This window comes from Sinohyriopsis cumingii, chromosome 7 (genome assembly GCF_028554795.1).
Source record: "Sinohyriopsis cumingii isolate HCF-2022 chromosome 7, ASM2855479v2, whole genome shotgun sequence".
NCBI lineage: Eukaryota > Metazoa > Mollusca > Bivalvia > Unionida > Unionidae > Sinohyriopsis > Sinohyriopsis cumingii.
The window spans coordinates 56,594,294-56,619,949 of NC_142967.1; the positions used below are offsets into that span (position 1 = coordinate 56,594,294).

The window sequence follows — 25,656 nt, forward strand, 5'->3', positions numbered from 1 at the left end:
CAGCGACTATGACAAGAAGTGGCTCAACAGGTTTTCTATTTTTAATAGCAGTAACCATATCAAAAGGTGTGTCAGCATCATTTGTAAAAAATCTGCCAAGATGCAATGTGTCAAGTTTGGTCAATTCTATTAGATGGTTTGAAAGAAATCATTTACCAGTAAAGCTGTTGCTATTTTTAGTAATGTTGGCCATATTTGATGTCATTTGTATAACTTTAAAGGTGTTAATGCAGGATGCAATGTGCCAAGCCTAGTTGAAACTGGTCTTGCGCTTTTGAAAAGAGGCTGAAAAAAGCAATTGTTTATGGACAGTGGATGTTTTATATTTTTTATATCGGCAGCCATATTTGATCATGGATCAGCAAAAGTTGTATAAATCTGAAATGCTTTTATGCTAGGATGATTTCAGATTAGAAGAAATTCTCCTGCTTTTTGAAAGGCTTCATAAAATGTTTTATTACTTTCAGTAATGGTGGCTATATTGTATGGCGATTTGGCATCCTTTGTAATGCCAGGATGATCTATATGGTTTCTTCTGGTGAAGCAGTTTTTAAGTTTTTGAAAACAGCAAATATGAATAGATGCAAGACATACAAAATGCCGTACTAAAAGCTCCACTGGACTTTCAGCTTGATGAACTAATATTTATGGCAAAAATACACTGAATTTTATTGAATTCACAACAACTGATAAAATGTTATGATTTTCAGCATTTGCTCTAAAAGCTACATACAATATCCAATATATCATAGTTTTTTTAGTATATATTTAAGCACTAAATCTGCATTCCAAATCTGTCCCAGCCAGCACACATTTCTTTAGGGACATCCCATTCCAAATCTGTACCAGCCAGCAAACATTTCTTTTGAGACATCCCATTCCAAATCTGTCCCAGCCAGCATACATTTCTTTTGGGACATCCCATTCCGAATCTGTCCCAGCCAGAACACATTTCTTTAGGTCAATCAGACTCACAATAAATAAGCTTTGAATTTTCTTTACCTTATATTTAGGGTCTAAACTCTGACCTATGATAAAAATTTGGAATACATGTACAAGTTAATTCAGTGACCATTGATATGAAGATAAAAAAAATCAAATATTTTACAGTTATGACTGGAACTCAATGGAAAGTTTGTAAATATGAGCCTTGCATTTCACATCTTTTAAAATCAACATAAGACTTTTGAATATCAGTTCTGATATTGGATCTTATTTCTGACATAAAAAATGGATTCAAAATAAAATGTTGCAAAAATCTGAATGGTCCTTATGACAAGATGACTTCCATCAAAAAGTATAAAAATGCATAAATGCCTTTTCCAAACATATGCAATAATTGTTTTAGTCATAAAGGAAATGTCATCAACCAAGAAATAACATTTCTGTGAACATTTCCACAGGTCTGACTCTGGATGTCTGGTTTTAAATTTTGAGTATAATGCTTGATATTTCTTAATCGGATTTGCATCTTTTAATTTACTTATGATAAAAAAAACACAGAGAAATTATAAACCTCTGTGTTATTGTAGAAAAAAAAACAGCTATAAGAATAAACAGTTAAAGTGCTTAACTTACCGACATGCAATCAGGCTAAAGAGCTATTCATGGTCGTGGTAATTTTCCATGCACATGTGCTACAGATTCAGGCAAAAGAACAGCATTCTTATTCATGAATATACAATGGGAAGCATGCGGTAATTTTCCTAATATATGGTTCCAAAGTTTTAAGGCTAAAAGAAAAACAAGAAGTCCATGTTGGCCTGAGATCACTCACATGGAATCACATTTGCCCAATAGGCATATGTAAGAGTGTGTGTGTGTGTGAGTGATTTGGATTTTTAACATAGTTTTAACAATTTTTCAGTCATATCGTCACAATGTCTGCAGTGTGGAAGTTTATAGTGATGCCTAGCACTGGGGCATCATGTTGCAGACATGTAGCATCATATCCCACCCTGTCACATTATCCTGACACCTGACTGAACCAGTCCTAACACTAACCTCTTAATGCTGAGCACAAGTGAGGCAGCTGTTAGTACAATTTTTGTAAGTCTTTGGTATGACTCAACTGGTGATCGAACCCACGACCTTGTGCATCTCAGGCAGACACTCTAACCACTAGGCCACCAGAGCGGTTGGCATATGTAAGAGCAGCTGGCCAAGAAATATATGTCAGTAGAAAACTTCCTGTAGAAATTTCTTTTAATGCATTTGATTGCCTACTGTTTCCAAGTTTCTCTAGTTTTTATATCTTCATCCATATTTGATATCACATTAATTTCATTTGACTAATATTGACAGACCAAAATGCTTTCTGTCCTAGTTGGTTAACTTCTGTTAAAGAGCATAAAGTTGTGTAATTTGTTTTTCTACTTTCAGTAACAGTGGTCATATCTGATGCTGTATCAGCTTAAATCTGGAACACCTTAAATCTAAGTTACTTCTTTAAAATTCAGTGAATTCTGTTGTTTTGTAAAACAAAATTTGTAAAGTTTTGAACTTTCATAACAGCAGTCATATTTGATGGCAGAACGGCATCATTTGTCCATTAAGCCATGATGTTTTGGTAAAAAAAATAATCAGATTTTGTTGAGTTGTTTGTGAGAAGTCATTGCAAGCATTTTCAATTTACAGTAATGGTGGAGCTTAGTATCATATTACAAATTTGAAAAACATATTTTCTAGCAAATTTGAAGAAATATTGCTGAGCAATTTTTTAAAAGTTGTTTCAAGTTTCTTTCTGTTTTTAGTATTTGTGACCATATTTAATAATAAAATTATTATATGCTTATTTTTGTCTTTGTTAACTTTACATTGTCAGAATCATGTAATATTTTCTGATATTGCACTCAAGTGCACTTTATACTGCACTGACGTGTGCCCAAAAATGTATTAGGAACTACTTTGTAAACAAATCATGTACACTCTTGTAGTAGATGCTTTACATTTTGGTTGATTACATTTATTTTTGAATGAACTAAAGCAGAGGTTTCATGGACTGCCACATACCAGCTGCTTTGCCACATTCCACATTAACCTTTTTGATACAATGTTTCAGATTTAGGTTTGAGATAGATGCCAGACAGGTCTGGGTCCCTACAAATAACATGCAAGTGACAAGGCATAAACGTTTCTTCTTTAGCTGGTAATAAGAATGGCAAAAAATATACTTTTTTTACCATGCAGTTTTACATCCTGAATTTCCTCAAAATGTACTTCTCAGTTCTGCAAATCCAAATTAAACGAGCCATGTCATGGGTTTTAAAGCTTAATTACACATTTTGAAATTGTACTGTAATTTCAACTACATTCCAAGTGCAATTACATTCTCCTTACTGCACTCAAAATGAAATGAACCTTATATTCCATAGTGTCTTTTTGACAATTACAATTGAAAGACTTCATATTTTTCCCACATTATGATTCCAAACAGTCAGTGACAGAACAGAAACACTCGCAGATGTCAACCTGCTGCTCCCTTGCTGCTGAAATCCAATGTGCTTCGTGTAAAATTGGCACAGATAAATCCAGTCCATAATCATGAAATTTCGTAGAATCGACAAAAATACTAAAATCTATTCATTCCAGATCAATTGGTAAAGTTGTTGCAATGTCCATTCATTCACAATATGACTCTAAATTTCAATTTTAAGCAGGCCAAAATGACATTTTCTTTTGAAAGCGATGTCTATCACACAACTAAGTTCAAATTAATCTGGGCGGAGTTATGTGCACATTGATAATGTTGTTGCTGTGTAATGATGAATCTGTGGTTGTTTATTTTGTTTGGAATATGGCATACATTCAGTTACTTTGTTTCTTGTAGTGTATTTTTGTTTATGTAATTAAACGTTAGGTAGAATAAGAAAGTGAGCATATAATAAAAAGTTACTGCATTTGTATGGAAAAATATGAACTCGTTTTGTCAGATGGATATACTGCACTCCCAAGGTTGTGCAGTATATCCATCCAAAAAAGATTGTTCATATTTTCCCATACAAATGCAGTAACCTATAATTGTTAGCAACTTTAAAACCTTAATGTGAGGATGCTTTCTGTTACATTTAGTTGAATTCTATCAAGTGGTTTATGTCAAGAAGTCATTAAAAGACATATAAATTTAGTAACAGTGATCAACATCTTTTATTCAACAATTGAAAGCCTTCCAGGCAGGATATTTTCTGTAAAATTTAGTCGAATTCTGTTGTGCAGTGCCTGATAGGTCACTATTTAAATGCTTTTCTATTTTTACTAATGGTAGCCACATTTATTATGAGCTGATATCATTTGCATAAAATTCATAAAATTCAAAGTCATCTATGCCAAGGTGCTTTCTGACAGACTTGGTCAAATTCTATTGAGCAGTTATTTTAGATGACATCATTTAAAGATCTACAAATGTTTATCAACCATGGCCATATTTGGTGACTGATTGTCACCCATTGAACAATCTGAATGGCTTTGCTATCATAATACTCTAGAAAAATTATGTGCAAGCAGGTCAAGCAGTGTTTGAGATACATGTCAGCTAAAGACACTATGAAGGCTGAAGTCCCACCTTGTTCCAGTTAAAAAAAAAAACAATATTTGCCTGAGAGATGTACATGGTAAAGACAATATACTTAATGACCAGTCTTGGTGAAAAAAATATTTATCGGATGTATTTTTTCCAATTCTTTTATTATATAACTGCTGATGATTTACATCTTCAGATATTTTAAGAATATTAGTATGTAGAAGTGGAAGTTTCAATAACAAAACACCCCAAAAAGTTAATGCATAAGAAGGGTTATTCAAATTCTTGCCATAAATCTTTCATGGCAGCTTTATGTACATGCAATTAGTAAACTGTCCAAATTCAATTGTGACAGCCACACTGATTATTAACTGGAGAGAGAAAGGGATTCATTAAATAATGATTTATGTTGCATTGGCATCAGCCATTAAAATAATTTATTCTTTCAAATTTTCCATTTAGATAGTTTAAACCTCTACTTAAATATTTTCCCTGTGGTTTTGTCAAATATGGATGATAAAGATTTCAATAGAAGACTTTTTAGAAACTGAAAATTTATGGGAAGAAATCAACATCTGTAGAAAGCATGACTGATTATTTGTCTGTGCTCCTGAAAATCAGGGAAAATGTCATGGAGATGAGAGAAAAAACTGCATCCGTATTTAAGTATATTCTTCATAGAAAATCTGTCAAATCATTTAAACATTATTATGCTTTGTCTTGCAATGTTTTAATTTCTTACAATTTGATCAAGGGCCTTGGGTGGCAAAGTGCTTGCCATCTTACCTCAGTCTTTGTGGGTTTGAGCCACAGACTTGGCCATGGTGGGTATGTGAGAAAGCTTGCCAGTAGTTTTCTGTGGGTGGGTAGTTCTTACTAGGGTTTGCCCTGGGTTCTTCCTCCATCAGTTATACTAGCTACCATGTATAGCTAATCATGCAGTAAGAAATGGTGTTAAAACCCAAAAAACAACAACAATAATCTGAGCATATAAGCAAGGATACTTGATTAATACTGTTAAGAAATGACAATGCTAAAGTTAAACAGACACAAAGTCAACTGAAGGATTCCTTATTTTATTGCATCTATATGCACTTACAATTTCTAACATTAAAAATGCAACATAAATTTGTGACTTTACTAAATGATAAATTAGCAACTTGCACAACATACCAATGTCCGTGACATTTACTAGAAGACAAAATTAGTGACCTGTACAACATACATGTGTCTGTGACTTTACTAAAAGACAAATTAGGGGACGTCCATAAATTGCACATGCATGGAGGGGCTGGGAGGTGGTTTGACAAAACCTTACGGCTACAAATGGAGAGGGTGTTACTGTTAATAAGTATGTATGTTCTGCACTCTAAGTATTTTAAACTTACCTTAGACAAGCATTGCTGATGATTTTGTGCAAAATTCACGCTATGTTTTATTGCTGATGTTAATACTTCCTCAATTTTGTTTTCAAGAAATTAAAATCATTCTAGTAAAGTTTTATTACATAACATTAAAATTTAAAACTGCTTATTTTTATGAATGTATTAACCTTCATCATTGAAAATACGATTGTCAGTTTTGGTTGTTGGGTGGAGAGGAATGACTCACAAGCATATTTATGGGGGGGGGGGGTGATGTATTAAAGTGAATGATGTGCAACTGGAGGGGGGGGAGGGGTTGAAATTGGCCAATTTTTTGCATATTTACTTTATGGATGTCCCCTTATTGACTTGTACAACATATACAAGTCTGTGACTTTAATAGAAGACAAGACAAATTAGTGGTTTGTACAACAATACATGTCTGTGATTTTAGTAGAAGGCAAATTTAGTAGTAGTGCATTCGTGCATATGTACAACGTAATATGTTAATTCACTAATTTTCATGAGGTGAAAGATTGATGGATTTCATCGTTATCATAAGCCACAAATTTTAAAGACCCAGAGACGTCTGATCCTGCTGAGAAATCAATAGAACCCCTACCTAAACCACAAATTTTCAGACCAATAGGACTCCTACCCCAAACCATACATTTTCTGTCCAATAGGACCCGTACCCCAAACCATGAATTTTCAGGCCAATAGGACCCTTACTTCAAACCAGAAAACCAAAAGGACCACTAGCCCAAACCATATTACCAACACAACCCCTATCCTATACCATGAATGTTCAGACCAACAGATCCCTTACCTCAAATCACAAATTTTCAAACCAATAGACACACTATCCTAAACCAAGAATTATAAGACCAATAGGACCATTACCCCAAAACCACAAGACCAACAGGACCCCTACTACAAACCTTGAGACCATTAGGACCCCTACCCAAAACCATGAATTTTCAGGCCAATAGTTCCCTTCAAACCAGAAAACCAAAAGGACCACAAGCCCAAACCATAAGACCAACAGATCCCTTACCTCAAATCACAAATTTTCAGACCAACAGATCCTTTACCTCAAATCACAAATTTTCAAACCAACAGACACACTATCCTTAACCAAGAATTATCAGACCAATAGGACCACTACCCCAAACCACAAACCTTTGAGACCATTAGGACCCCTACCTCAAACCATGTATTTTTAGACTAACAGGCTCCCTGCCCCCAAACATGAATTTTCAGACCAATGGGACAACTACCCCAAATTTCAGACCAATACAATACTTTGGTCAAGGAACTTGTTCTAAACAAAAGCTATTGTGCAAAACTTTCTCAAATTACAATGACCTTGACCTTTGACCTTTTGACCCATTACCGTATATGCTCGTGTGTAAGCTGAATAATTTAGGAAAAAATAAAGGCCTGGAAGGGGGGGGGGGTCAGGACATGAAACATTAATTTTTTCCGTGTCATAAGACATAGGCATGTAAAAAAAAAGTAACTTTTGGCGACCTGAAAATTATTAAACTGTTATAAAGTACTATGATTGATTTTGTTATTATTTTGCATGTGCATATTTTCTGATTTCTCCAATACAAAGTTAAATAAAGGTAAATACAGACTTCATAATTCACGGTCCATTTGAGTTTACCAGGGAAACCATGCTGAACTATAATGTACAGTACTGAGTGCAAAGCATGCATAGCATCACTTAAATCCTTACTTATTCCCAAACATAGATGCAGATTTTGCTTTATTCATTGTTTCAGCTAAATTGCATTCTTCCAGATAACATTTCAGCTAGTCCTTAATAGCTGTTCCATTTACGTTGAATCATGCACTCACGAGTTACTCATTTTCAATGATATAAGTGATCCTACAAATTGAGGTAATATTTTTTAAAAAGGTACATACATGTATTTGTAGAAGGCACATAACAATCATAATTTACATGTTCACAAAGAGTGGTAATAATAAAGACTAAAATTCTCATATAGCTCAACTAAGATCAACATCAATCAATTTTAGTTTAGCATTTTAGCTGAACAAACCTCATAACTTTCCACACAAAGGAAAGCTTGATGTTTTAGCATCTCCTATCTTGATAGGCAGCGAATTTGTCTTTCATTTTGCAACAGCAGTACAGGCCAGTTAATCATTAAAACCCTGAAGCTGGCTTGTGATAAGAGGGGATTTTGACTGGTAACTATACCAGTACATTGACGTGTAATTGCCTTTTATTCCATAATATTAGCATGATTACCGTAGTTTTGTAAAACGGGGTGTAAGGCATACATATGAACTTTTTAAAAGCCAAGTAGGGAGACTGAATTAAAAAAATAGAGATTGGGACCTTAAATCGGGAGGTTTTTCGTGGCATTTTCAAAGCTCTGTATTCACTAAATATTGATCAATATTCCTGGTCCAATATGTGTGAAATTTGCAAAAAGACTCACCATTTCTCCCGGTGAAGTGCCCTATTTTCCCACAGGGCATGCCCTATTTCATATTCTGGTCAGCTATGGTCAAACTGCACAATAGCTAAAGATTAATCTTAAATAAACAAGCAAGAAAACCAGCGTGACTAATTAAAAGTTAATCCTTATCCATGCAACTATTTTGTGAAAATGACTGGCCCTCTGTCATAATTCAAAGAAACCATGCTCTACACTATTGTATGTTACGCAAGCACCAGCAGTTGATTGGCAAATAAAGGATTCCCAATTATGTTGGGGTCAGAGGTCAAGATCATTATGACTGACAAGTAAAGGTACCAAAATAGCCAGCTTCATGATACTGTACAGGTGGTAACTATTTTCCCCTCTTTGTATTATCCAACCTTACTTCTTTATTGTCAACTCGTAAAGCATTTAGTATTGTTTACTATAAAATATGTATTCAGAATTAGTTTTTTGAGCACACGTTTGCTGCATGGTATGTATTTTCATTCCTTCTTTTAATTTAACCATAGTAATTAACATTAGTATATACCATATAAAAATGCCAGGTGTTCACTCGTGTAAATTTCTTTCATGGGAATGCGCTATATCATATGGAGTTACAGCATTCATAGTGATCATTCTTTGATTGAAATTAATTGTGGACGATTTTATTGTTCTGGTTTATTTTATTATTTTTGTATTATTGAAGAGGTAAAGAAAATCATTAATTTACGTGAATTTTGTTTAAACTTAACATTCTATTTAGTGAAGAAGCAAATTCTTTATACTAAAGTAATTATTTCGTCACAACAATAAATTCACAGTGATACAACAAAAAACATGTAGGACTTTTCTCGTGTAGAAGAAATGAAAATCGAAGATGTAATGTAATAATTAGGAGTTCTCTGCAAAAATCGGATGATATGAAATTGTTAGGTAGGCGTGGAGCGACCACAAAAATCGGGAGTTTTTTTTTGCTCCCCGCGTAAAAGCTAACAGGTATGGTATAAGGTTGCTTACAGCAAAGCAAACCACAACTCAGCTTTTACAGTATTAGGGCTAACTATCAAATAATTTTTTCCAAAACTTTATTATTGTATTTTGGAGATATCATTAAAGTTTAGTACAATGGTGCCTATGATTCAACTCCAAGGGATGTACTTAATTCAACGTATAATCAAATCTACAATGTACATGCAGTGGCACCATTATGTAAATACCTTCAGTAGCCTAATTGCAAGGGTTGAATCGAACTGTATTGTTTGTTTGTTGTGTTGTCCTACTGGGATTACATTTTAATGAGTTAGGTATTTACAATTTCAAAGCAAAGTCAAAACTTAGTTACCGGTGCACTGATATAAATGTCCAATGAAATAATGTATAAACAAACAATAATCGAGTCATAAGGGAGAGGTAGTGTTGCAGCAACTCGCGACTGCTAAATTCTTGTCATCGTTCGATTAAATTATACACAAATCTAAATTTTAGTGTTTGTACCTGTTCAGTTTGGGGGTCAACTTATACATGAACGGGCTTATACACGAGTACATATGGTAAGTACAAGCCCTCCACAAACTTTGGTCAGAGTATGTAGCTTAGAACTAAAGTTAAGATTCCAAAATTAACAGACTTCATCCTTATCCAAAATGTAAGCCACCCACAAAAACTTTGCATGGTCATAAACACACTTTTGTGCAGAAATGATTTTTGAGTTGTCATCATAATGATCTTGACCTCAGACCCCAAAATAAGACTCTTCATTACTCCACGTGCAAGCCATCCACAAAGTGTAAAATGAGGTATGACCTTTCACATTTTGAACCAAAACCTAAAGGATTTTTTCATACCCCACCTGCAAGCCATCCACAAAGTCTGGTCCAGGTCTTAGATGTAGAACTGATGTTATTATGCAGAAACCATTTTTCTTTTTTCCAATCCCTGCAACCAACTGACCCATAAACTGATAGACTTCTTCCTTACACAAATTGCAAATTATTTTAACACTTTGGTAACGGTAGATGGTGGAGAACTCAGTTCTTGTGAGGAAATGAAATATGGAACAGACTGATAAATAGATGGACATCATAACATGATTCGGTCCAGCTAATAGCAAGTGTGTAACATAATGCAGCACTACTACCCAAGAGGATTCCTGCACTTAATGAATTAAAACTGTGCACAAAACAATTAAAAAGTAGCAATTACTAAAAATTATACTGGCAATATTTATTTAAAAACATCAAGCTCTCTAAAATAAAAAAGAACCTTGTTTGTATTTACATAATTTTTTAACTGCAGTGCTACTCATAGATAAGATTGCAAGATATTTAAAGTCTGCCATACAACCTTTTAATGTTTATGACATGATATACTTACTTGTAAGTTGATTCCAACTGCAAATTGCACACTCAGATCTGCAATCGCATAATGTGCTGGTAGATCTGGGTTTGTGCAGTTGGTTATGAGTAAACAAATAATATAGACTCTGATCTGCAAGCGCATTATGCTACAGCAGATCAGGATCTTTGTTGTTTGCCACGACTGTGAGTATATATAGTACTGTTGCAAAAATAATATTTTACAATACAATACTATAACAATTTAAACATTAAGTTGAACAGGGTATGAGCAAGTATTGAAGTTAAATTGAAACATGGTAAGACAATAACCTGGGGTTATGATTGAGACAATTATCTGAAACAAATTAACTTTTGTGAACTTCACAAATTGTAAAGCTTTACCTGATTTACTTCTTCACAAGATGGAACATGGTCACATAATTTGATATACACACAGCTACATACTGCTATATGTATTATAAATGCAGAAAGGCAGACAGTAAAAAGTGAATATTTAAGAAAGTTGACTGTCAGACACTGTCAGATAAGTACACAGAAAATAGTGTGATAATAAATTGGTTTCTACCCTAAACACTCTAAGTAAATATCCTAATATGAAAAAAAGAAATATGGGCAGTATGGCTGATCCACATGACTAAAATAGATATTACAAATGTAAAATTAATATTTTTTTCTTAAATTTCACACCCAATGACATTTACCTCCTTCAGTATATCAATAAGGAGTTGCCCTTCCTAAAAAAATTAATGCAAATATGTCACTGACAAAAATTGGGTAGACTTGTCATGAAACCCAAAATGACAAGTTTAACTCCTGTGATCATGACCTTCTATCCCTGTGATTGAGAGTCAAGAGGGAAGCATCACTGCCCAAGTGAAAAAATATCAAACATTTTTCTCGAATTTTACTTGGAATGTGAAATTGACTTACAGAATTTGATGAAACCTGGATTACAGAAACTTGACTTACCAAATAGAAATAAAGAAAATAACAATGTCAGCTGCAATGACCTTGAATTTTCACCTCTGTGCCTCTGAATTAAAAGGGAGCTGCCCCTACCAAAGTGTACCCTACATATGAATTTGAATGAAAATTAGGTCAAAGTAACTTGTCATGCAAACAGGAAAATCACATTTAGAGCTCCAGTGACCTTGACCATGGACCTAACAGTGACAAAAAGATATGCTACTGAAAACACCTTGTCTATGGTAAAAGGAGATATGACATCTCTACTGCTATATCCCTGTACACCTTTTGTTGGAGGAATAAAAAGTGTACAAATAATAAATGGATTTGATTTTGAAACAACAGACATTTGTATGACAAAATAATGAACAAGAAAAGTGTAAAACCAAACATTAGTATGTGAAACATTTATTTGATCAATTTCTAGCACTAATACTGATTGCTCTTCACTGATGTAAATATTTGTAAGCTAGATTTTAAAATATTGTTCTCCATCTTTATGTCAATTATGGTAAAGTTATTTTTGTTGGTATCCATTTTTGTGGCTCTGATAAAAGGACATTTTTGTCTGTACAAATTTTTGTGTTCTGGGAAAGGGACCTATTGTTTCAAATGAAGTATCAAATTTGTTGGGTCTCTGAATCTGTGACTGTATCATCCATAAATCAGAACTGGCTGGGTCTTTGAATCTGTGATCCATGAAGTTCGTAAAACTGATACCCCACAAAAAATAGCAAATACATGTATACAGTACCAAAATAATTCTCAAAATGTATTTTAATAAGCATATAAGAGTAAAATAACAATTTTCATCAGCACTATTTACTAAGAAAATAATATTCAAAAATAAAAATTAATTATCAATGACCCTGCACTGAATTTTTCACAACGGATATATTTCTTACTGGATGCCAAATAGACTGGGTTTTGAGGAAAAGACGTGAATTTTATCAGATAGGCATGTTCATCAGCATGCTTTTTAGGAGTCCCAAAATTAATTTTTGGATACTAGGCATTCTGTCCAGAAGGCTTAAAACATGGATACTAGGCAGTCTGTCCAGAAGGCTTAAAACATGGATACTAGGCAGCCTGTCCAGAAGGCTTAAAACATGGATACTAGGCAGCCTGTCCAGAAGGCTTAAAACATCTGGATACTAGGCAGTTTGTCCAGAAGGCTTAAAACATGGATACTAGGCAGCCTTTCCAGAAAGCTTAAAACATCTGGATACTAGACAGCAGTCCAGAAAGCTTAAAACATGTGGATACTAGACAGTCGGTCCAGAAGGCTTAAAACATCTGGATACTAGGCAGTCAACTGCATTATCCAACGAGTATGTACATGCAAGTACACAAGGTCAGCAACACCTCGACTCCAATGAGAACAAATGCTGTATCCATTTGTTCGATGACAGAAGTCTTTCAACATTTTTGGCCAAAACAAAAACCATAAATACTAGTAAATATTAGTATTCCACACAAATTGTCTGTTTGTCTTCTATTTCTCTTAATCTCTACTAACTTTTTTCATCTACTGACAGTCTCATCACCTGGTTTCTTAATGTCCTTTCTTCCATTTTCTATATTCACTAGTCAATTATACTGGTGCTAAAGTACTTTTCTTTTCTACACTGAAAACACTTGTCAAATATTTTTCTTGAACTTTACTTGGAATGTTACATTTATAGTACAAATCTTAATGATTCTGCAAAATTTGGAATGGTTGCCATCTCTGAAGCAACTATGAATGTATTTGCTAGGTGGTGCTGGTGATCCCACTGGCCATATTTTGACCTGATATCCACTGGAAAACCATAACACAAGAAATACGACACAGATGTTAGGTAACTATTTTATATTTAATCAGATTTTTCAATCCAAATAAATAAGAACATCTTTAATTATATACTTAAGTGTAAAATATAGAGACTTATTGGCAAAATAATTTTCATATATTTTTCATTTCTACAGTTTCAAATGTGAAAAATATATCTTTATATTTTCACATGAAAAAGTATAAGGTTTCCCAAAACAAGTACTTTGTGAGCTAGAACAAACAAATAGAAGCTGCCTTATATTTAGGAATTAATCTTTGATAAAGAAATGTGATCAGATGCCATCTGCAAATCTCTAAAGCTATTTCCTCTTACTTCCTTGACAACAACGATAAACCTGTTGTGATGCATTGCTGAATCAGACTTACATTGTTTTCAGAAAGGGTCAAATAGTTTACAAAATGACAAAAATGCAATTTACTGTGACAAATCAGGTTGACCCAACCCTACCAATTTTTTAAATCATGTTTATTTATATGGTCAGGCTATCAAAGTGGGTTGAATTTACAAAAATGGGGTGGGGGTGAGTGTGTTGTGCCATTTGTGCCAAAGAGTGCGTTTAATCTTCTAAACTTAAATTCTGGAGAAAGTTTTCCTTTCCAACATTAATATCAAATATGCCACTCATCAAAATATAGTTTTGGTACCATGCTATGAAATATATCTGGTATTAATGTAGGAAAATAAATATCCTCCATATATTGTTTTAAAATCTTGCAAAAATAATTATCTGAAATACAATTCACCACAGATAAGAGACTAGATAGCAACAAAGTTTAAAAAGAATGACAAAATAGTTTGAAGTCAAATACATAAAAAATATAGAAAAAATATCAGGTACACATAGTTATATAAAAAAACATTCACACAGGATCTAATTTCTACCTTACACATGAACATAGGATCTAATTTGTACATTACACATGAACAAGTCCTATATTTGAGTTATAACAACATTTTATACTATTTTTGTACAAGATGCAAAACTAGCTTTAATAAAAACACATGCAAACAATGATGGGGATCTACACCATGCAGAATTTGGTTAATACAGAATTGCTACAGAATGTTCTTGTTCATGAAAAGAGTTTAACATATATCAAAAGTTCTGTAAAGTAGATTTTCTCTAAAGAAAAATATTTCAACAGATACATTCCCTGCAGTAACTTCACTGCTCCCTAATTTTTCTAAGAAAAGGCCATAGACAATCAGTCAGTAAATACAAAACTTATGCAGATGAAAATACTAAACGACAGGAAAGTTTTACACCCAAAATTGGCAATGACAATGGCTCTATTTAAAAATTTAGGAGTTACAACTACTTGTGATAATGGAACTAAATATTTGATATTGAAAGAGTGAAAGAGGAAAATCATTTTACTTTCAAGTGTCTTCAACAAAGCGTTTTGCAGTAATTAAGTAGAACATGTATCTCTAAACAATTCAATGAATACAAAAAAGAAATCGAGATAGTGACAGTTTTGGCACATTAACATGAAGCAGGATGCTTCTTATTGGCACAGTGGGATTTTCATGAAAATATCTTCAATACAAGCATAGTTTATGGTCTACCAGTATCCATATTTGGGAAAAGAGCTGAGGTTTCAATATTATTTCTATACTGATAAATTCTTTAAGTGTATTTTATGTAAATACATTAGTAATGTAGTCAAAAAAATCAAAAGAAATTAGAAGAAAACTCAGTAACGTGGTAGCAGTAAAGAGCACAAGTGAATAAAATGTTATGAAAAGCAGTGCATCAGTAAAATGATATGAACAATCTTTAATTAGAATTATAGATATCTAGATAAATGTATTTCAACATTAGCATTATAGATAACTAGTTAAGTGCATTTCAACATTATAATTATAGATAACTAGATAAATGCATTTTAACTTATAGATGACAAAAACAAGAATTGCATGATAGAGGTGTTTCAGAAAGCTGTCAGAGTGAGTATGCCCCAGATTGGTTGTCTTAGCTTCATAATGATTCATTGGAAGTAAATTTGGTTTTGAATTTTTTGTTCTTTTATCTTTGTTTTGTGTGCTATTTTTGTTTGGGGTGGTGTGGGCTTTTTCGCATATCCACACTTAATACTTGGAACTGTACAGTCAGGACTATGATGATGTACCAGTAAATGTAAATACCTGTACCCTTTTCTACAAACTATAAACTTGATGTATTCCACTTTAAACATCAATCAGGTCAGTCATCTCAGTGCTTGTCATTTTGCCTAAATGCACAGAAAAAGCGATGTCAGTCTTTTCTTGAGCTGACATCTTAATTCTCTCCCATTTTTAGGACAATGAATACTTGCATATTCATCTGTTCTGCCTTTCTTCTGTTCAATGAGCAATGCAAAACAGTTAAAACTTGGTATTTCATGCTTTTTTGTCGTTTGTGAAAAATGAATGACTACTTTCTAATCAACCGTGCCAACTGAATGGCTCCTTTCTGATCAACTGTGTCAACTGAATGGCTACTTTCTGATCAACTGTGTCAACTGAATGACAACTTTCTGATCAAATGTGTCTACTGAATGACTACTTTCTGATCAACTGTGTCAACTGAATGGCTACTTTCTGATCAACTGTGTCAACCGAATGACAACTTTCTGATCAAATGTGTCAACTGAATGACTACTTTCTGATCAACTGTGTCTACTGAATGGCTACTTTCTGACCAACTGTGTCAACTGAATGGCTACTTTCTGATCAACTGTCAACCGAATGACAACTTTCTGATCAAATGTATCAACTGAATGACTACTTTCTGATCAACCATGCCAACTGAATGGCTATTTTCTGATCAAATGTGTCAACCGAATGACAACTTTCTGATCAAATGTGTTAAATGAATGACTACTTTCTGATCAACTGTGTCAACTAAATGAATACTTTCTGATCAACTGCTGTGTCATCTAAATGACTATGTTCTGATCAGCTGTTGTCAACCAAATGACTACTTTCTGATCAATTGTTGTGTTAACCAAATGACTACTGAAAGGTCAAATGTGCCAACTGAATGACTATTTATCTCTGCAATCATGTTTTAATCTACTCGACTGCAGGAAAAAATTCACACATAAACCTAGAAGTGAGTGAAATTCCGTGCAAATCAAGAGCAAATTGATAGCAAAGGTAAAAAAAGTTTGTTATATTTTGTCCTGAACAAGGATGAACAATAAAGAAGTATTTTCATATTTCATCCTGTAAAAGCATGAAGAAAGAATTTTTTTTCATATTTTATCCTGTAAAAGTATGAAGAAAGAAGTTTATTTCATATTTTATCCTGTAAAAGTATGAAGAAAGAAGTTTATGTTGCATTTCATTCTGTACAAGTATGAACAAAGAAGTTAAGATTGCATATCATCCTGTACAAGTATGAAGAAAGAAGTTTAGATTGTATTTCATCCTGTACAAGTATGAAGAAATAAGTTTAGATTGTATTTCATCCTGTACAAGTATGAAGAAAGAAGTTTAGATTGTATTTCATCCTGTACAAGTATGAAGAAAGAAGTTTAGATTGTATTTCATCCTGTACAAGTATGAAGAAAGAAGTTTAGATTGTATTTCATCCTGTACAAGTATGAAGAAAGAAGTTCAGATTGTATTTCATCCCGTACAAGTATGAAGAAATGAGTTTATGTTGTATTGTATCCTGTACAAAAAGAATGGACTTGTATTATGATATCTCTCACAAAAAGAATGGACTTGTATTATGATATCTCTCACAAAAAGAATGGACTTGTATTATGATATCTCTCACAAAAAGAATGGACTTGTATTATGATACACTGTTCAAGATTAATGTCCTAGAAATAATAAAGTAATAGAACAAATTTGCTGAACCCCCAGAAAGTTTTTAAAACATATTTTTTATAAAGTTTAATGAGTATTTCTTTTGTTTTTACATTATGCGACTCCAAGGCTTGATAAAATGGCTGTTTCAAGCAACTGTTGTAAACACCATACATTCTGAATGACCACTCTCCACCCACTTCTTCCTATTTTCACACTAGTATGCCCTATTCTAATGGGAGATAAATTAGTAATTTCACCCAAAATTTGGAGTCTGCTGTGGGCCCTACAACACTGACATTTTCTGTTACATTTTTGGCGTGGACCCAGCACTGTACTTCAGAATTGGAGTCTACTTCTTCAAAAGATAAGAAGGCTTGGCAATGACCCTAATCTTCCCTCACATTATACATTGTTTTTCATTCCTCTATGAATTACCCAAGCAATTACAGTACACGGAGATCCAGTGTAACAAAAAATTGTCAATTAGAACAGATGATACTGAAGTTTCAAAACAAATTTTTGCACCTGTTGAATTTAAGGCAATTTCTTTGTTAAAAATGAATGCAAATCAAAGTCTATTAATGTCTTGGAAACGAGAATTAAAATTGTTTACTTTTATCAATTTGTCAATGATATATCACATGCTGAGCAAAGTATGAAAACTACTGAGTCAATTTAACCCATACAAAACTGAAGACTGAGTTTATTTTTTATGTAAACTTTATTTATGTGGAAATTCCTGATAGAAAGAATTGGACAATGCCCTCTAAATTAATTATTCTAACATGACATGTTAATGTACATTTCTGAATGGGTGGCATGATGCAGTATATATAACAAGATGCAATGGAACATATAATCTTTGGTTATATGGAAATTCCTTAAAAAAGAGAATTGGACAATGCTTTCATAAGTTGTTAATTACTATACAATGACATGTAAATGTAAATTTCTGATGCTGTATCTGTGACAAGATGCAATGTGACAAACACAGCAACAGGATTGTATCTGCAAGATCATTCCCATCATGCCATGTAATCTCATACCCATACTGCCTTGCTGTATGGTCGGACTTCGTCTTGCTGGTCTGCAGATCCTGGTAACTTCGGCCTAGTCTCTGCTTCACTCTGTCAGAGAGAGCAACAAACAAAATGAAAATTAGAAATGTGTTCATGGAATACAAATGTCATATGACAGTGCCTGAAAAAGGACCTAAATATGAAAACTAAACCAGACAGACAAAAAGACAATGCTTCATGACCAAGCCACGTTTGTGATAGATCATCAAAAAGTCAAAAATAGATTCTGGAACTATCATCTAATATACTGAAACCTACATTAATGCAAACAGTTTTTGAGACTAAACTGGACACCCATTAAAAAATATTTTAGTGTGAAACAATCGCTGTTATAACAAGGGTAAGGCAGTGAATCCCATTACATTGGATAAATTATATTATTCCCTGTGTAAGGCAACCTCACCTATGTATATTTTTTGTGTGTGGGGTAAACAAATTGTAATGAAGCAATATGTACCTGTCACTACTGTGTAACCTACTTTTCCAAGATGGAAAATACTCTTGTCCATATAAAGGAAAGTTCAGAACAAGAGGAACACAAACCCAGTCTGATCCCCATATCATAGGCCCATGTGCAGTAGCCATCCTCCTTTTACAGACACTGACTGCTTGTGGGACATCAGAGCGGAGTTGGGGATGGGAATTGGGCATTAGTGATACGCAAGAACTGCATCATTGAAATTAGTTTTACTGTTCAAAAAATTATATCAGTAATATGATACCTGCATAGCTAAGTTTGTGAACATTGTAGGAAGATGATGGCATCAAAAACTAGCAAAATCGAGGATACACCCACCCTTATGGAAGGAGTGTTCACTTCCGTACACTGGTATCTGCTTGGGAAACTTCTTGATATGTAACCATGGGCCCTAAAGAAAATATTCCTTTGTTCTGGTACACAAGAGAATGAAGGTAGAAGCAGAATAAAGTAGTGTGTGACCATCAAAATGCAGCTTTCATAACATTCACCAATGAAAAATGAGTATGACAAGGCCCATGATTTAGCAATGGCTCAAACCTCATTGGCTTTAATATTCATGAATGAAAGATCCCTCAGGAATAATCACTGATATGGTTTCTTGATCGATAGGGCCAATCCATGTAAAAAATAATGGATATCAAAATATCTACAGAGCCCTTTAAGGGAAAGTGAAAATGCTTCCTACCCTTCCTTTTTCCTCAAGAAGCAGCCAAATAAAATCACACAGATTCAGCTAAGGCTGGGAATCTCAATAAGGCAGAAAGCTATCCTGGTTTGCAAAGGACACCAACATGTAACTGTCACTGAACCATAAACAACTTTCAAGGACAAGCAAGAAAAGTTTTAAGGGTAAGGTTCTTGAAAGAAGCTTTGCCCAAAGGTTCATAATGAGGTTTTGTCAAAGACCACAACATGCATGAGAGATTCCATCTGGTCTTTAGTGAGTAAGACACAGGTCTTTGAAGTTCAAAATATCTGAAAAGGTTGGAAATACAGTCAGAAGCAATGGCCAGGCAATTTGAAAATATCAGTGTGTTGGATAGGGCTGTCTTATAGGCCTTAATAGTAGACACCAGGCATTCTCTCTCTTCTAATAGGAATAGAAGAAAATCAGCCACTGTGCCCATAGCTAGAATTAATGCATTTTCTACCCACTAATCACAAAAGAATCTCCGCTTGGAATTATAGATACTGGATGCGAATGCAGTTGGCAACTTAACTCAAAAAGTTATCCAGTCAGATAAATCACTTGAGATGAAGCAAGCATGAAGACTGAGAATCTGTGTGCTATTGTGTGGAAGCCCTGGTAATGAGACAGAAGGTCCCTCCTCTGAGGTAATGTCCTGGGCTGGTCTACACACTGGTTGGGAAGATCACTGAACCACAACTATTGAGGTCACATAGGGACCATCAAAATGAGTGGAGATCCTGACTTTATGGAGCACCTGTGAAATAATCCTGAAGTGGGAAGGCATAAATGAACATTTGATCCCACTTCAGGCTGAAGGCATCCCCTGCCCAGGCTCTCTGATCTAGGACTGGGCAAACATAAAAGGGGAATTGCTGTTTAGTTTTGTTGCAAACAAGTCCAACAGGGCTGCATCCTCGCAGTTTGAACAAGGACTCTACAACAAATTGGTGTAGAGACCATTCTGTATGGACTGTATTGCCTCTCCTGGAAAGAGTAGTGTGCCAAAATAATCTTTATGTTGGAAATATGAGGAACTCAGCAAGTAATCCCTTCTTGGATTGCCCAGCAGTGGTGGAAAACTTCAGTGCAAAGAGAAGAGGGGTGAGTGTGCCAAGGGAACTGTCAAAGGAGACTATCACACAATGACTACTTACTTAGTTGATTTACTTAAGTAGGATTAAAACTGAACCTAATTAGGACTAAAGATACTGGTTCCTATGTCCAAGGGGGTGGGAAGACTTAAGGAGTCAGGCAGAGGGGTGTAGCGTGTAACTAGCTGCTGATACTGGAGGTTTAAACATAAACACATGCGGCTGGGGAACTGATCATCACTCACCACTTGGACCATGATTTTCAACATCCACTCTTCTATGATGGAGGCTTAAATGGTATGGACAGTCCACTTCCAGGATATGACTGTCACCACATCCTGTAGAAATTAAGAGGGATTCTTTGCAAAAAGGGGGAGGGGAGTTGCAGTCTAATCCCCTTCAAATATCTGGCATTTATATGCAGATTCCCAGTCATCAACAGGGTTTATTTGTAGCATGGCAATGGGGGGGGGTGTCTCTCAACCTGATTCATGTCCCTGTCCTCGTACTTAAGGGGCTCTAATGGTCAGTGCCTGGTGAATATTGCTGGTGCATGGACATCAACCACTGACCAGTCAGGTACCTCTAATGTACCTTCTCACTAATGCCCCTCCTCAGATTTTATCAACTGTAAGTAGCTCGATCTGCCTAGCTACAGACTTCATAAGGGTGCTGCTCCCCCCTCATTGTGTGGAAGGGGTGCAACTTGTACTCTACAATAACTGGGCTATAGTTTTGGAGAGGGTGCTGTTCTCCCTCATGGGAAGCAGGGCAGTGGGGGGCTAACTCACTCTGTGCCTTAGTATTTCCTGAATGTAGCACTAACAGGCACTGACTGGGTTGGAACAACTATCAGGGGTACAATGGCCTTCTATGTCTCTGTAGAGACTGATCCTATATTCTCCTGGGATTGACGAGTGCCCTTCACCACTGAGGAGCTAATTGGCTAATCTCCTTCTGAGACACAATGGAGAAAGAAGCAGTATTTTTATGCAATCAGGAAGAAGGCCTTTTGATCCTCCCCTTGACCTGAGTAGTGGTGACATAAAACATACTGAAACCAACACACAATATATTATAATGAATTAAAAAATTGTGTAAGTGTGACTCACTCAAGATGCTAATGACAGTGTGCTTCCTGTGAGTCTGAATAACACTAGAATCCAATGAATGGTGTGTTAACTGTCCTTAAGCATCAACTAACATCAGCATTACTTAAACATTATGACAATACAAACAGTGAAACAAGCAACATGAAAAAAATAATTATAATGAACAAAAATAAGTAGAGTGTTATCTCAACTACTATAACTGAAATGAATGGTGTGCACACTTATAGAAGATAATTCTGGTGGGCAACCACCTTCCATCAGTCTAAACTTAAACATGAAACTTTAGCCAATGAATCATCAAATGAGATGAAATTTATATCTCATACAAGGATGGAATTTTTATTAATCAGACAAGAGTAATTTCCGTTCCAGAAAAGTAAGCTACGCAACAGCAACAGGTTACGTATTGCATCTATTAAACAGGTTTTCTTTTATGGCTCTTCCAAACAGTGTTACAGTGATAAAACAACATCATTCTTTTCTTCATTACAACTTACCAGGAACCCAGATTAATCTTTCAATGATGTAAGAACATGATTATCACAGTTTGGATTAACTAGACTGCAATCTGATTATCACAGATTAACAAGGCTGCAATATGATTATCACAGATTAACCTGGCTGCAATATGATTATCACAGTTAAGATTAACCTGGCTGCAATATGATAATCACAGTTTAGATTAACCAGACTGCAATATGATTATCACAGTTAAGATTAACCAGACTGCAATATGATTATCACAGTTAAGATTAACCTGGCTGCAATATGATAATCACAGTTTAGATTAACCAGGGTAAAATAAGATTATCACAGTTTAGATTAACCAGGCTGCAATCTAATAATCACAGATTAGATTAACCTGGTTGCAATCTAATAACCACAGATTAGATTAACCTGGCTGCAATTTGATAATCACAGATTAGATTAACCTGGCTGCAATCTGATTATCACAGTTTAGATTAACCAGGCTGCAATCTAATAATCACAGATTAGATTAACCTGGCTGCAATCTAATAATCACAGATTAGATTAACCTGGCTGCAATATGATAATCACAGTTTAGATTAACCAGGGTAAAATAAGATTATCACAGTTAAGATTAACCTGGCTACAATCTAATAACCACAGATTAGATTAACCTGGCTGCAATTTGATTATCACAGTTTAGATTAACCAGGCTGCAATCTAATAATCACAGATTAGATTAACCTGGCTGCAATCTAATAACCACAGATTAGATTAACCAGGCTGCAATCTAATAACCACAGATTAGATTAACCTGGCTGCAATCTGATTATCACAGTTTAGATTAACCAGGCTGCAATATGATTATCACAGTTTAGATGAACCAGGCTGCAATGCACCAGTTTAAAAGTGTTCTGGTTTTGTGTATCTCTGATTCATACCACACAGTCTTATCTTTATAAACCTGATTAAGAAAAAAAAATATGCCACCCTTTTGGGTTTCTCATATCCTTCCATATTATTCTTCATGCCTATAGTAAAAGTTATAAAGGTCATGTAAGCGTTCAGCACTGACTATTTGAATAACAGGGTCTTTTTATTTGAGAATTTGATTATACATACTATTAAATGGTGATTATTCACTTTATATGGATCATTATATATGCACCTTCCTTTGGAAGGTCATTAATTACACACCATGACAAACACGTATGGCAAATCTCAATGTTAAAGTACATATACATTTTAAGATGAGGTCAACCTAAATGTGTGATCGGGTACAAACCAGATTGAATGTTGTGTGCTGTGACAGGACAATTAAAGCTATACATGTTGAAAACATTTGTACTACTCTATATTGTGACAATCTGACCCAACACGTTCTTTTCTTAACAGTTTACTACCTAGGCCACTCTTTCTAAAAGTACAGAGCGATCAAAACTTTTTGTCTGGCAGTTTCTTGATAACATTTAAGTTTAAGAGCATTCAATAATCAGAACTGAACAGACTTTGGTTAAATGATATTAGTATTAAATGTTAGAACAACAATTAATATCTAATTTATGATGAGTAAATGTGCCTACATGACCACATCAATATATACTGTAAGTGTTAGTGACTGTTTAAGACCAGACTAGGCTCAGAGAGCTACTGTCATTATGTAACATTACTTAACCCCAGGCAATTACAAATCCCATGTCGAACACTGAGGTAAGCTAAACTGAAAAATAGGCATTTATCATTAAAATTGAAAATAGAAAATTAAAATAGAAAAATACACTAAAAGGTCATACCGATTGTGCTTTAAAGAAAAATTAAAAAATAACCCAAAGTTTTCCCCTGAAAAGGTAGATATAAACAATGTGCAAGTCTAAGGTCGTGATGAAAACAGTTGCAGTATTATACTATTCCATCCATGTGACTGCAAAATCATGTTTTGAAAATTATAAAGCAAAATTTATGTTTAAATTTATCTCTTACCACAAATAACACAGCTTATTCTTCATGATTACATACCATAAATTATGATGTACCCAATTTTTCAATTGTTTGCATGTCAAAGCGGTTTGTAAAATATATAAATTACAGTCAACTTATAGATAGGTTATTGTTGTTGTGGGGTTTAACGCCATTTTTCAGCACACGATAGGTTATGCATGGCGGCCAGTATTAATGGTGGAGGAAGAACCCGGGAAAACCTCGGGAAGAACCACCGACCCACGAGAAGCTACTGGCAAGCTTTCTCACATACCACATTAGCCGAATCCTAGACTCGAACCCATGCAGACAGAGGTGAGATGGCAGTGATCTGTAATGGAGAGCGCTTTAGACCACTCGGCCACTCGGGGCCTCACTTACAGATAGGTCTCCTGTGAAGTCTGCATTTCAATAATAAAGCCAGGAGTACCTTTTTGGATCATGAACTGTCAAGAAAGATAACCTGGCTTGTCTTTCCCTAGTTTTATACTAATGTCGAACTCTTTTGTTTCCACTGTGGTGGCGCTCTGCAGTTTCACATTTTGCATAGGGTTAGATTTTAAAAAAACAAATTTTCCAGGTTTTCCTCACTGGTTATACTGACCAGGTATATCTTAGGTGTTGTTAAAAGAACTTTAAATTCCCTTTATTTTGTTGTATGATTGATGGGTTTAATTTGGGTTATACAGTATAAAGCTTGACCTTCTATCAGAGTGCACCTATTAAAAAACTCCTAGCTCCACTTGGTCATTTTCTTTCCCTTGACTTCAAAGGTATATTGTGAAGAAAAAAAGAGCCAATGACTTTTTTTACTTTCTTTTTAATAATTCATTCATTGCACTTTCAGAAGTTGAATCTGGCAAAATTAGTTTTCCTTAATTTAATGAATCCCAAGGATACTTTAGTCTAATTCAGGCTGGGTTTTTTTAGCACATGGGAGCAGTAATTTTAGTTAGCTGTGTGCTTAATCACATAAAATTTCCAAAAGTACAATCTTCAAATTTCAGCCCCAGTACATAAGAGTAACATAGAGGTATTCAAACATTCTCTCCACTGTGCATGTTGAAAATGTAAACATCTTCAACTTACACCTATCACTCTCCCAGACCTTTATATTATCTGACTGAGATCACTGATCTTATCAACTAAATGAACAAAAGGGGAAATATATGGAGATATTATGCTGTATATACATATTCTGCAGTCAACGCTGATGCTTATAAATTGCTATATCTCTCTGAAATTTTGACCTGATCTACAAGACTTCAAAAGAACTTCATACAGTGACTTCTTTAAAGTACTGGTAATGGTACATGATGCTTCTGAAGCTATTAATCTGTATGTGTTCCGAGTATAAGCAAAGATAAATCTATGCCTTGCTCGACCTTCGATAAGATGTAGGAGTGTGTTGGCATGATGACAACCTGTCGTTCACTTGGTGAATACT

At 34.7% G+C, this 25,656-nt stretch overlaps 1 protein-coding gene across 18 annotated transcripts in view; it reads right to left on the reverse strand.

Annotated features, from left to right (window-relative positions):
* Positions 1–25,656, reverse strand: part of LOC149795308 (pleckstrin homology domain-containing family A member 1-like) — a 100,527-nt gene that overhangs the window by 2,198 nt on the left and 72,673 nt on the right. For 16 of the 18 annotated variants that reach the window (XM_089965062.1, XM_089965060.1, XM_089965063.1 and 13 more), the window contains one exon: positions 18,357–18,437. In XM_089965062.1, coding sequence (XP_089821188.1) covers positions 18,357–18,437 — 81 coding nt within the window. Of the gene's footprint in view, positions 1–5,579; positions 18,438–25,656 lie in introns of those variants that run through there. The other 2 variants (XR_016422302.1, XM_089965064.1) reach the window with 2 other exon arrangements.